The 14924-nt window shown below is 44.3% G+C and overlaps 1 protein-coding gene across 1 annotated transcript in view; it reads left to right on the forward strand.

The window, feature by feature from the left end:
* LOC146805022 (acetylserotonin O-methyltransferase-like) overlaps nucleotides 1–14924 on the forward strand; it is a 447344-nt gene that overhangs the window by 126487 nt on the left and 305933 nt on the right. The window contains exon 3 of the mRNA XM_085620450.1: nucleotides 6592–6721. Coding sequence (XP_085476576.1) covers nucleotides 6592–6721 — 130 coding nt within the window. The remainder of the gene's footprint in view (nucleotides 1–6591; nucleotides 6722–14924) is intronic.

Below are 14924 nucleotides of genomic sequence, written 5' to 3' on the forward strand. Positions count from 1 at the left end.
AAGATTGAGTCGGTATTGCAGATGATGCAGTGTTGATGGCAACAGATATTGCTCCTAGTATGGCCTGTCTACAGCACGCATTATCGGTGGCTGTGCACATGCTGAATGCTTTTGTGTGGTTATGTGAGTGCACTAGAACTGATGGAGCGTTTATGATATAACCTTTTTGTGTATTATTTCAGATCTATTGATTGTGTGTCAGTATACCACAAGTCGTTGTTCTTTTGCGATGGAATTATTTCTGTATTATTTCACATCTACTTTCCCTACCTTACTGCAGCATACATTATTGATTCTTTTAATATTGAATCTCTGTGTGTGATCCAATGATTACTGTTGTAGTTGATGCTAGCAGTAACCATTGTCTGAAGGCTGGTTTAGACTTACCGCACACACATCCAGCACAGACGTCACTGGATATGTCAAAATGGTAATGAAAAGAAGTCGAGCGTACGTGCCCGTATCCACTTCCACTATCTATCTGTGTCCGTTTGTTCATTATCTATGCATGATACTGTCTCTGGGCCGTACTATATTACTTTGTGTTGTGGACAGCGTATGCAACCATGTTAGCTGTGGTATTGGAGAACATTTCGGTAATGTATCTTTTAGGTGTATGGGTATCATAGGTTGAAGGCTACTTTACAGAGCATGAATGTTGATGAAAATGATAGTTGCATGTTGTGTGTAGTGTAAGATATGTGTATATTGCAAAAAGTTTCGAACACAGCTATCTAAGCAGAAGAGGTGTGTCTCATGAAATGCAGTACAGATATTGACTAAAATGGGTGGCGTTTTCGAACTGTTACAATGGGAAATGTTATGAACTAATGAAATGCTTTTTTTTATGGTTACATGGCAATCGCGCAGCCAGTGCGCAATGAGACCACACCCGATGTGATTTTGAGAAAACATATTTATTATAATATAAGTTTATTAGAGTTAGAAATATATAACTGTTTAAAATATTTTTAATTATCGCTTGCTCTCATATACCCTTTAAAGTTTTTTAGATATAATTTTGAGACAAAAAAATGAGGGAATGGTGTATGCACCGCAACATCGTACGTCTATGATGTAACACAGAGCGTGGCAGCATGCACTAGTCGCATACGCAACACGCAGCGGGCGCTACCCTATACGTACATGACATAACGCGCGGCTTGGTAGTGCGTACCCATCGCATACCAAAGTAGCAGCTGGCGCGACCTTATATGTACATGTTGTTACGCGGGACGCGGTGCTACAAACCCGTCGGATACGAAATGCGCATCATTTAAATGTGGTGGATAGGATTCGCGTGTTGATCGAGCTTGGTAGACCACCAGTACGGGACTGTAGTTTTCTCAATAAAAAAAAAAAGATATACATATTTTGTGGGGAAGATATAAAAGATTATATAATTTGTAAAGTTTAAAAAAAGGATGATAGAGTTGCAAAATATTAAAAAACAATTTGAAAAAATATAGGTTTTATAAATATTAAAATATGAAATTAACATTTAAAAAACCTTCGCAATTCACTGAAAAAACCATAGGTTTCGGGGACGTTATATTTAGTTGGAAATTTGACTCATATAAAACCAGAGAAATTTGCCTGTTATAGTTAGTTGAGCTAACTATAATTTGCGCGCCTGCAATGCACTGCTGATGACATCACATATTACATCACTCATGACATGGTCAGTGACATCACTCATGACATCACTGATGACATCTCAAATGACATCACTGATGACATCATCCACGTGATAGTCGGACACACCTCTTCACACTGTAATATAACCTTTGATAGACGCACTCTAAAATACAGAGTACCGTTTTGAAAAGCTTGGACACACCAATACCAGATACTAGATATCCATCCACTGATTCCTATCTATATATTGTGAGCCAGATATACACTGATACAGTCACTTATACATGGTGTCACTCATCATTACATCAGTATAATATCCACTCATACACGTATATATACATTTACACAGTGCTACTGATCCATAGAGTTACTCACACATATATTCAGTCATGCCAAAAATCAATCATACACCCATGTACTCACATATGCAGATATATACACAACACCTGTCTTATTTATTCACACATATCTTTCTTTATTTATATAGATGCTATCACATACTTACTCTCTTATACAATCACTAATACATGTACACATTTGTGTATGTAGACACTCTTGCAATCACTTTCTTTCACGTAGTCAATTATACACCCCAACACTCACATATAGTGTGTAAAAACATATATAGTTACTCACATATATATAACTGAGACATCAATTCACTAATGAACACGCCTGTTCAGACAGTCAGCTATCTATACAGCCCTTCTGAGGTGCACTTTTGAATCTATAGAACCAGTGAATCGGCCATTCAGACATGTATGCACAAAGTCAGACAGCACCCACACACCCACATAGACAGTCAGACCCCCATACAGATACTCATACAATCAATTAAAAACACATATACACACTGATGTAGCTACTCACCAAGCCATGCACCTGCTTACACACCAAGTGAGAGACTAAGAGAGACATTCACACAGTCTAGTCACTAATCCATGCATTCAGTAACATACATTCAATCAGTGACTTATAGAGTCAGTCATGCATCTACTAAATAATGTATTCAGGCACTTTTACATTGATGTATTCTTGAATAGACCTTGGCATAGATATATATGAAAAATATTTAAACTTTACAGAAACACACATTCACTGGATGATGTCATCAGTGATGTAATTTGAGATGTCATCAGAGATGTCATGAGTGATATCACTGACCATGTCATAAGTGATGTAATATGTGACGTCATCAGCAGTGCATTGCAGTTATAGTTAGCTCAACTAACTATAACAGGCGAATTTCTCTGGTTTTATGAGTCAAATGTCCAACTAACTATAACGTCCCTGAAACCTATGGTTTTTTCAGAGAATTTCTAAGGTTTTTTAAATGCTAATTCCTAACTATAACATCTGTAAAACCTATGTTTTTTTCAGTGAATATATATATATCAAACCACGCTTGTTCCCTGAAGAAAAAAGCACAACACACTCCAGCATCTTTAGTGTTGATAAAAATGCGCAGTGCTGGCAGTCCATGAAACGCAGGGGCATACACGTTTCAGCGGTAAATCACCTTCATCAGTTGCGGTTTCAAGAGCTCCATCAGGGGGTCCATACAGGGTACAGCTGCTGTCAATTCCGTCCCTGTTTCAATGTTCTTAATGCCCCTCCTCCAAATAAGGTGCACTTGCATCGGGCTGACACTCCCACAAGCAGATGCATGCTTGTGCCTGTAGTGCGGGTGGGCGGCTGAAAAGTTTCAGGGACGCTCCAAACACACAGTGATGCTCCCAACATGATGAGCACGGGCCACACACCAGCTCAAGGGCCCGGGGGGTGTAAAACAAAGTCCTCAGCAGATTCCTTACTCAGGCACACCGTGTTGCCTCCTCTCTCCCCATTGCAGCCTATACAGCCTGTTGGCAATATACCTGCTGGGGGGGTGCCGTGTTTCACCAACAATGCAATTTTCCATACACTGCTGGTCTCCCAAAGTGCTCCAGATAGAGAGGTTGTGCCATATGTCAGCGACCAGCTTGTTGACTAAACACCAAACCACACTTGTTTTTTTGTTTTTCAGAAAAGGTTGCCCTCTACAAAAGTGCACTCCTAAAATAGGTTTATATCCTCTTTATTCCAGCAGAGTCAGCAAAGAACTTCAGATTCAAAGAGTCAGGGCATACACGTTTCAAGCTTGTACAGCTCTTGTTCACCGGCCAATGTCGAGTGAGGCAAAGGAAAACAGAGCTGACACCTGTTTGCAATTAAAATACATTCCACCCCCAGTGGGTCTCAAGGTGAGTTTATCAAATGCATCGTGGTGCCGGTAGTTCTGCTCTGCAATTTAGTCCCATACAGGTTTGCCCCAAAGTCGACATGAAATAAAGCAAAAATGGAGCAAAAAAACAGTGGGTGAACCACAAAGTACATTAATGTTTTTGCTGGATTTTCTTCAGAGCCTGTCGTCCCAAAAGTGGCTGTGAATCAAAGCCACCCAAGGTCTGCTGGTTTGCGCAGTGACGCACTTTCACGGCTGGATGGGCTGTTTTAATTACTCAGAAAAGTTTGACCTCGACGAAAGTGCACTCCAAAAACATGTTTATTTCCCCTTTATTCCAGCAGAGTCAGCAAAGAACTTCAGATTCAAAGGGTCAGTTCTTACGCGTTTCAAGCTTACACAGCTCTTGTTCACAGGCGAGTGTTGTGTGAGGCAAAGGGAAACAGTGCTGACACCTGTTTACAATTAAAATACATACCGTCCCCAGTGGGCCTCAAGGTGAGTTTATCAAATGCATTGTGGTGCTGGTAGTTCTGCTCTGCAATTTAGTCACAAATAGGTTAGCCCCAAAGTCGAAATGAAATAAAGCACAAAGTAAAAAAAAAAAACAATGGGTGAACCACAAAGTACATTACTGTTTTTGCAGGGTTTTCTTCAGAGCCTGTCGTCCCACAAAGTTCTCCCCTACTCTTCATCTCCTGGCTGCATCGAGACATACCCCCTGCAAGAGAGGCTGGGAGGTCAGCGTCTCCTTTGTTGATTGTCAAACAAATAGGACAATCTGGACATTCTGAGAAGAAGGAGCACAGTTGTGCTCCAAATACTTCTTAAAGTACCTCAGCTCAGTCTCCTCCTTCTCAAGATTCTTAAAGTTTCAGATCTACAACGAGCTCAACTGTAAGATAGAACAAAAAGTTAAAAAGTAATACATTAAAATTGGGAACATTCATAACAATGATTTTTGTAAGTTGATCTTCATGGTACAGGAATTAATACATGTTTAAAAAATCTTTAGAAAAATGTTAGCATTCTGGTGCATATCATTTCATTGACTGGCCTGTATAACAACTGTGGGGCCGCTCTAGCTGATTCAATGCCATATTTCATAAAAAGAGGTTTTAAATTGCAGCATGGGGGGATTTTAAAACAGGAGTATATTGAAGAAACATCTTTAAAGTCAGCACTTTACCCACAGAGAAGGGCAGCTAAGGATAGAGATCAAGCTGGATTGTTACAGATTTCAACACATGAGCTAAAGCCAGCTGGCAATCTCACATTTCTCTGGAATGCACAACAGACACTCACACCACGGGACGGGGTGCTTGGTGGACTCAAAGAGGTTGAAACAGTTCAACAGAAATAGAAGTTAAAACCAGCAGGAGAAAATAGGCATTTTCTCCTGCATTGTCCGTGCACCCCAAAACATCAGATAAACCGCTTACTGAGTCTATCTAAAAAGGAAAAAGACTCCTATGACAACTGTCAACATCTGTCTGAGTATATTTATGTTTACGTACATCTGTTTGTGTCAAAGCTGAAAAGTGGTCATGTGCAGTTTGGTTCTTTGGTGACCTATTGTGTAATAACCTCAGGAACAAAATATGATGTTTGAAAAACCATGAATCATCCTTAAACAGCGTGAACTACTCAGGAAATAGTTTAATTCCCTCATGTTTAGGTTACCCATTGCACATTGATTAGACAAATGCAACTTAGTCTTGTTATATCAAGAGCATGTCAGCCACATTTGGCATAGTGATTTCTTTCTTTCTTTCTTTCTTTCTTTCTTTCTTTCTTTCTTTCTTTCTTTCTCACACAATCTATGTTTTAATGTGAAGTTCTTAAAAACTTGCTAAGGTTGTCACCTACATTTACAAAAAAAGTACAGTTTGTCTTTACAAGCACACACGGGAAACGTTTTACTCAAATGAACACATTAGCAAAAATAATTCATTAAATATTTACTAGAAACACAAAGGAAAAGCTAAAGGCCTTGGGGCAGATGTACAAGCCTCTAGCGCCACTTTTGCATCACTTTCAACATGGGAATAGTGACACAAAAGTGGCGCAAGGGGCTTGTAAATCTGCCCCCTTGTATTTAGATTGCGAATTGTGAACTGTGGCCAGGGCCGGACTGGCCGTAGCGGGCACCGGGTGTTTCCCCGGTGGGCTGGAATGGTGGGGATTGGTTTTGGACTGGTGGGGGCTGTTTTTGTTACTGGCAGCTGGTTTTGCAGCAACACTGCAAAATCGGCCCCGTGTTCCAAAAGCGCAGCAGCAGTGTTTCCCACCAGCATTCTCCCCCCACCCACCTTAGAGGCCAGTCAGACATCATTTCCAGGGCTGGTTTGTAGTCCCAGCCCTGCCCTGCCTGTAGCACAGTGGCTTAAAGCTCTATGTCTGGGCCCTTTGTCCAGAAAAGAAAAACATGTAACAACGTAAATGCTTAAATCAATCTTAGCCAATCGGAATTCATCTGAGGACATTTCAGTCTTTGACACTGTAATTGGTGCCTGTATGGTGTAAGAGTTCCATAAAGGATTTTTCGTCCAGTGTGCTGAGAGAATGCTGTAATTCAAACAGGAGTCAGTGGCGCTGAGCTTGTGGGGGGCTGAGGTGTAAATTACCCTTGCTACTCAACTACATACTTTGACATCTATTTCTTATTGTTATTTGTCATGAGATATCAATAAATGGGATTAATTACTTTTCTCTTATTATCATTGCAGCATTTTTCAAGAACACCGATCTTTCTGCTATATACCTCACAAAGTCCAGCCCAAAGTCCTTGCTTCCCATGATGATTTACTATTCACATATGATATACAAATATTTCAACAACTTGACGGAATCAGTGAGGTAGGAGAAAAATGTCTTTCCATTATTTGTCAATTTTTCATTTGTTGTAACCTGTATTCTGCAAAATACCGCCCCATTAAGGAAACAACTATCGACAGTTTTTTTAAAAATTCTAAATCAATTTCAATTAGGAAAAGCATCAAAGGGCTTGTGGTGTCACGCTGCGGCACTTCCTTGTAGATCTGCCCCACGGTGTTTAGGAAAGTGATTGCCTTAGTAGCCTGAATCCCAAACAGCACTCACTGACTAAATTGTGACCTCTGACCACATCAAGAGCACCCTGCTAGCAATAATTCCCTAAAGGTCCCTGCCAACATCACTTATCTAATAAAAATTCGAGCACTGTCCGTTTCTTGACAGACACCCCACGCTCTGAGTGCTTTAGTGTCACTGATAACTCGTCATAGCCCTATTTAGGGAGCCAAAAACAGCAATATAATCAGTGCTGCTGTACATACATATGTAGTATGTGCTGCACTATGAAAACAAATAGGGGCAGATTTACAAGCCCCTTGCGCCACTTTTGCGTCACCTTTCCCATGTTAAAAGTGGCGCGAAAGTGGCGCAAGGGGCTTGTAAATCTGCCCCATAATTTCTTAATGAATACGTAGCAGAAGGTCCATGTGTCACTACTGTGTCCCCATAGGCAATGCATTGGTTCTAATGAGTCCCTGTGACACTCATCCATTGCATTATAGTAGTAGAAGTCCTGCATCTATGATGGGAACTAGCAAATTTAAAAGTGACAGAGTATACAAAAAACACGGTTCACACCTGACAAGAGAACATTTGAAGTTTTTAGGAAAGGAAGGCTTTATAAGAGAGTACAGCGATACCTGCCCTGGCAGTTCGGGCTGGACTGTTCCCATAGGGAGCAGGGTCAAGACTGATTTGCATATGGCTGGGTCTAAGCCCGGACTGCCAAGTCATGTCTTCCCTGGACCTGAAATAAGCATCCTGGGCTAAAAGCCCGAAGCCGGTGCTAGGATGCTTGTTTCAAGTCCAGGGAGGACCTGGCCTGGCAGTTCGGGCTGGACTGTTCCCATTGAGCGCAGTGTCAAGACTCATTTGTATATGGCTGGGTCCAAACTGGAATGGCATGGTGAGCAAAAAAACGATGGATTTAGGCCCAGATCTGTGTACTGGGGTGAATGTATGACATTGTTCTGCATTCTGTCCATCAATTGTTGTTTTTGCATTTGTCACCGCGAGTGGGACGGGTATGCCTAGACGTGTGTCCCATGCTCTCCATGCCACTGGAGTCGAGCTATCCTGGCTGATGAGGGCTGAATGCCAAAAACCGGTCTAGGATGCTTGTTTCAAGTCCAGGGACGACCTGGCCTGGCAGTTCCGGCTGGACTGTTCGCATTGCGCGCAAGGTCAAGACTGATTTGCATATGGCTGGGTCCAAACTGGAATGGCATGGTAAGCAAAAAAACAATGGATTGAGGCCCAGATCTCTGTACTGGGGTGAATGTATAACATTGCTCTACATTCTGTACATCAATTGTTGTTTTTGCAATTAAATTCACAGCAACATAACAAATTTCAGACTGCGTTTATTGTGTACATAAACTTTGAGGAGAGCCATCAGCCCCCTTCCCTCCCCAATGTATCCATTCACCCTCGTGGCTGGGCTCAGTCACGAAGGTATAGATAAAGGGGTCCCGACTCGCTGTGTCTGTGGTCCCTCATGTGAGCGCACCAGTGTCTGATACTCATGCCTGTGGCAGCCTGCCACTCTGGTGATGAGGGGGAAACAAACCCTCGACCCTGCTTACAGCCGTCTTCCCTCCCTCTGCTGTGCAGCCCTCTCAGACACCCTACCTCTGCCTTCCAACGAGGCTCTCCTCCCAACTCGGAGAGTCAAGTGGCTGTCGCCTCCTGTTTGCAGTGCACCGGTGTCTGGCGGTGCGTGGGATAGCCTCGAGTGTGAGCTCGCTCCACCCCATCTCCGCAGGCCAGCTCCAGTCGCGGTCTGCATCGCGTGCACACTGATTTGGGGGTGGGGCATCAGCTCGAAGTGGCTCTTTCTGCTCCTGGCCTCTAGACATGCCCAGTGTCCTTTCATGTCACGGGCTGGTCAAACTCGCCTTATTGACAACCCCCAGTGCAGGAACCTCAGCTGAAGAACAGGCCCAAGACCACCCTGCTGCTGAAGACAAGCACCACCCTATGCTGTTCACTGCCCAGCTGCCATTTGCTGGTCTGCTGCCCTGAAGGAGCGGTCTGGAGGCTGCTGTCCCATGCAGGCAGTAGGCAGCAGTTTAACCCCAGCAGTGCAAACCTCCAACGCAGTCTAGGGCTCTTTTCAGGAGAGACTGTCCTCATGCTTCCACAGTGCCCTTCTCTCACAGTGTTGGAGTGTATCTATCACCATGAGGCCACAACCGTGACACCGGCTGTCCCTTTAGAGATACCTCTCATAAGAGTCGTTACTTCAAACCCCACATCAGTGGGTGATCCAACCCCTCTGCAAGCTCAAGTACCACCCGTGCCCTACTCACACGCCTCTGTCACTCCTCTGCCCCCCTTCAGCCAACTCACCAACCCTGCAATGGCTGCACGCCGGTGGAGACTGTGGCTCGGATGGCTAAACCACTGCTTCCGTGGAATGAAGGAAAATGACTGCACCGTAAAACGCACGCTGCTGATGCACCTTGGGGGAGATGAACTCTATAAAGTCTTTGAGACTCTGCCAAACACAGGGGAAGATGACGACTACGACATCGCCATAGCTGCGCTCAACAGGCACTTCAACCCGCAGATAAACCCCGACTATGACCGTGTCAAACTGTGCCAAGCCAAACAGACAGACCCAGAGTCAGTAGATATGTTATACGCCAGACTACAGAAGCTTGTTGCACATGCGTGGCCATCTATCAATGTGAGGAGATTCGCACACAGATAATCCAAGGGTGCAGGTCAGTCACACTCTGATGCCTCATACTCCGCCAGCCAAGAATATCCTTGGATAAAATCCTAATCCTGACCGCACTCTCAAGACCAGATTCCACATCACAGAAGGTCAAGAAGGCATGCTGCTCGGGTGCCACACTGCGGAGGACCTCGAACTGGTGTTCTTTGAGATGCAAGTCCATGAAGCCCATGCAGACAACATAGTAAAGGATTTTCCTCAACTCTTTCAAGGGCTTGGGAAACTCAAAGGTCACCAAGTCACTCTGCACATTGACAAAACCATCAGGCCCACCGCACTCAGACACCGACGTTTCCTGTTCCATCTCTGCCCACAAGCTGAGAAGGAGCTGCTAGAGCTGGAAAATCAAGAAGTGATTGAGAAGGTCTCGGGCCCCACTCCGTGGGTATCTCCACTGGTCATCGCACCTAAGCCCAAGCAGCCAGGAGCCATATGGCTCTGGGTGGACTTGAGACTACCAACCCAAGCCGTCCAGAAGGAACAACACATGACCCAGACTATGAATTACATCGTAGCAGGTTTAAATGGTGCACAGTGGTTCTTGAAGCTGGATCTGAATTCGGGATACAACCAGCTGGAGCTCGCACCAGAAAGTCGCTACATTACGATGTTTTTCTCGCATGTGGGCCTCTGGCGGTACACCTGGCTCATCTTCGGTATCTCTTCTGTGGCAGAGGTGTTTCAGAACACCATCAAAGAAACACTCTCTGGGCTGGTTGGCATCATTAACCTGAGTGAGGATATACTCATCAAACCTTAGAACCTAGAGGAGCTCCATTTCCAGCTGCGAGCCACCCTCCAACACCTGGCAGACAGCAGCCTCAACCTTCACAGAAAAAATGCTTGTTCTATCAGAACTCCATCGACTTCTTCAGATATGTGTTCTCCTGAGATGGACTCAAGGTCAACCCTAGGAAGGCAGAGGCCATCCGCAAAGCATCTATCCTGCAAAACCAAATGGAGAAACACAGTTTTCTGGGGGTGGCGACAAATTGCAGAAGGTTCATACCTGGTCTAGCCACCCGATCTGAGCCTCTACGCCAACTCACAAAAACAGGGGTGCCCTAGAGAAGGGGCCCAGTGGAAGAAAAGTAATTTCACAGCATAAAAGAAGCACTTTTAGATCAGGCTACCATGGCCTACTTTCACCCACATTGCAAGACCGAGCTGGTAGTGGAGCCCAGCCCAGTGGGGCTCAGAGTTGTCCTTCTGCAGGAAGATGCTGGAGTGGAATATTTCCCAGTAGCCGATGCCAGTCGGGCACTGTCACAGACAGAAACTTGCTATGCCCAAATATAGTGTGAAGCCCTTGCTATCAAATGGGGCTGCCAACACTTCCACCTTTACCTATGTGGCCACCAGTTCATGTTGGTAATAGACAACAAACCACTCCTGCCGCTCTACAATGGGTCATCTGCCTGGCCCCCACGCTGATCGAGTTGTGGGACAACAGCTACAACCATAAGCCTTTCAACTGGTCTACAGACCAGGTGCCAACAACCCCTCTGATTATCTGTCACGCCGCCTTCTGCAAAACACCCCCACTGGACAAGCCCTGGATGAAGAAAACACTGAATGCCTCATAAACATGGTTGAAGCAAGTGCCTGTCCGGTTGCAGTCACCTGAGAAGACATACTAGAGAACATGGACGGAGACCACGCTCTCCTAAAAGTAAAGGAGGCCCTGGATCTGGGACAATGGTACTGGTTCCTTGATGGATCTAGGTCGATGGTGGCAGAAGAGCAGAACATGCATCACTAGCTCTGGAAAGTGTGACATGCTCTGAGTGTCAGCGGCTCTGACTTGGTACTACGAGTACAAAGAATTGTCATCCCCAAGGCCCTCCAGAGTCGGGTGGTCACCCTAGCCCACTAAAGACATCAAGGGGTCACCAAGACCAAAGTGAGGCTCAGAGCAAAAGTCTGGTTTCTGGCCATGGATACATTTGTGAATGAGGAGCTCAGGCATTGTCACCTGTGTGCTATCACTGGCAAATACCCCTTCCTGGCACCTGTGCTGACAGAATAACCCTGCCTCACTCCATGGGCAAAAGTCAGCATTGACTTTGGGAGCTTTCCTGATTGGCGCAACACTCTGATGGTCATGGACTTGTTCTCCAAGTTTCCCATGGTCGAACTAATGCCCATCCACTGCATTCGTCCATGTTCAGCCCGCACTGGAGAAGACTTTTGCGCTGCTTGGCCTGCCGGAATAGATACAATATGACAATGGAACCCTCCCTTTCAGGGACAGGAATGCCAAGACTTTCTTGCAAAGAGAGCAGTTCAGCAATGGAGAATTACCCTCAGTGGCTGCAAGCCAACGGGGTGGTAGACTCATGATGACGCTGGGCCCTGGAGCCCTCAGGATCAGAGTCGACCAGCACCAGGATGCCAACAAAGTTTGTCTTCATCAATCCCTTCAGGCGTACAGGCAGACCCCACACTACGCCACAGGATGTGCCCTGGCAACTCTACTGCTCAAACGGTCACCATAGGATGTCATCCCCGAGGATTCCGAATGGGTGCCGCCGAATATGGACGTGGAAAATACCCAGCCGAAATGGCAAACAACCAACGACAAGGCCAGCAAAGTTAGACACGCCAATACCCCTGCTCTGCAGGTCAGAGCCCAAGTGGTGCTCAAGGATTGATACCCTGGGTGGAAGTTTCGGACACCCTACAGGCCTGAGGTGAGGACCATCTTACAAATCAATGGGACCAAGATAACCGCGCAGAACAGCTAGCACACTGTCACAGAAAATGTGTCTCGATTCACGGAGATACCAACAGGCAGTGAGGTGGGAAAAGTGGTGTGGAGGACGAAGAATGCACACCTGGCATAGCTGACAGTGGAAGCACTTTGACCCTCCCCAACAGGCCGAAAGAGACGTGAATGGAAGATGGATGCCAGCAGACCAGGCCCAGGAGTCCATGTTGGCACCTCCCAGTGGGGGCTCAGATGAAGGCTCATGCAACGGACAAGAACCAGGGGCAAGACCACAAAATCATCTATACCAGCTGCGCCCGAATCATGCACCCAGTAAGAAGTTGAAAGACTTTATGTGCTGACATGGTCATATATTTTGTTGTGTTCAGTTCTTTGATTTAAAAGATGGGAGGGATGTAGAGAGCCATCTGACTCCTCCCTCCCCATTGTATCCACTTCAACCTCATGGCCAGGCTCAGTCACGAGGCTATAAATAAAGGGGGTCCCGGCTCGCTCATGACTGGAGACAGAAGTGTAGTACACTGTGTCTGTGGTCCCTCATGCAAGCCCACCACAGACTTCACCATGAAAAAGGGAAAGTTGCCAGCCATAATGTTAAAGCCTCTGTATATGTAAATGTGGTTAGACTAATTTATGTGAAAACTGTGCATTTTAAAGTGCTGATGTAAATAAAGTAAAATGGAGCCTGTCTGGTCCTCTGAATTACAAACCAGACGTGATTGTAAGGGATTAAAAGTCACTCCTCTTCCATTGCAGGCATCCATTTCACCAGTCTACCAATAGCACGTCACCATGACGGGGCGTTTTAAGTGAGATTCATTGTTTCATCTTGGTTGCTGCAAGTTTACTCCAAAAAGCTGCAGGGTAAAGCTGGGAGTTCCCTCTATTCACACAGCATCAGTGAGAAAAGAGAACCATAGCTAAGCAGTCATTATAGATATAAGAATACAGTATACAAGATCAGCAAAACAGATAAAAGAAACAAAGAATGTACAAATAACAATTAAAGCAATACAATAATTGTGTCCGCTTTCCATTAGAGCGCAACACTTCAGAATGCACAGTGCCAGAAGGCCCCTATTCTTTATCCATCACCCCTGCCCTCAACCAAGGGCCTCCCGGGGATTATTGGCAAGCATACCTTAGTGGCAACTTCCTCTCCGTCTCACGGAGGAACGGTCAATACACACAGGCAGCCCCCAAAGTTGTAAACCAGACATCGTGGGGTCGGGCAGGAGAGTTTGGGACCACCATTGAAGGAAAAAGGCCTAGGTGAGGGGATAAACAATGCAAGAATGGGCAGAATAACCTAGTACATGCAAAATACCAGAACAAAACACATGCAAAACTTATAATATCGTCGGATTTATTAAATGGACATATTATTTATCTTTTCTTCTCTTTAAAACACATTCATTTTCAATAAATTACAACCAATTTTGTGGAAAATATTGCATATACAAAACAGATATCCGCAGATATACATCAAATATTGTTACTGTTGGTCTCTGAATTTCAGTGAATTCAAATTTATAACATCAGTCCTAGATTGCTTCTAATAATTTGTTTCTATTCATGGAGTCATATCCAAAACTTAGACAGCCATCTCTAATATCATGTACAATCAAATAGCATAATGCAATTGGAAAACTGGCAGTATGTTGGCACATTTCGAAGAAACCTTCATCAGGGTTCCATCCCAGTATACACTGAAAGAATAAGAGACAACAACAAAACTAGGTTTTAATGCCCACTGCCTATGCATACAAAATAAGTCTATATATAGTTGTATAAACCTATAAAATAAAGGAAAAATCCATGCGTTGTGTGGCACATAGGGTAAGGTGTGATAAAGAACAGAATACCTCTACCCACTTAGAAAATCAAAACAACACCCTGAGGCAAGTTGAAAATGTGCACATGAGGAAACTCAAAAGAGACTGATGCCAAGATAAAGATCACATGTTCAAGGTTATGGTGATATAAGGGAAACACCAATCTAGAGATGAATCCTCTAATAACCAGACTTTTGTTATGGTGATGGAGATGTCATCACATGGAAAAACTATATCCTGTAGGGATGCATGAAAATGAATATGTCATACACCCAAAGGTACAGTAGATTACCTAGCTGTAGTTACTCAAATATAATCTAACAGACGGGAAGACTAAAGTGAAAGTAACAGTATTACCTTGTTTTAATGATAAATGGAATTCATTATTAGTTGGTTTTGACTTGAATTGATGAGATGTTCCTTGAGATGCAAGGCTATATGGGATCCAATGACCAAGGATGTGGCCAAAGAAAACTACAGAAAACTGCAGTGATTAAGAAAACATATATTAAAGGAAAAGGAGAATGATCTAAACCTAATCATACCAGTAATCCCTGTACTAAATATGCCGATATTATCATGGCTACTTACCATCTACAGATGAAAAGCTGTTAAAGTGAATGTGGGGGTGCTCTAGTTGAGCAGGGTGTAGACGGTCTTTGTCTTATCCTGACCCGATATTGGACGCACTTTTTGAAT

This window comes from Triturus cristatus, chromosome 8 (genome assembly GCF_964204655.1).
Source record: "Triturus cristatus chromosome 8, aTriCri1.1, whole genome shotgun sequence".
In the NCBI taxonomy this organism is placed as follows: Eukaryota; Metazoa; Chordata; class Amphibia; order Caudata; family Salamandridae; genus Triturus; species Triturus cristatus.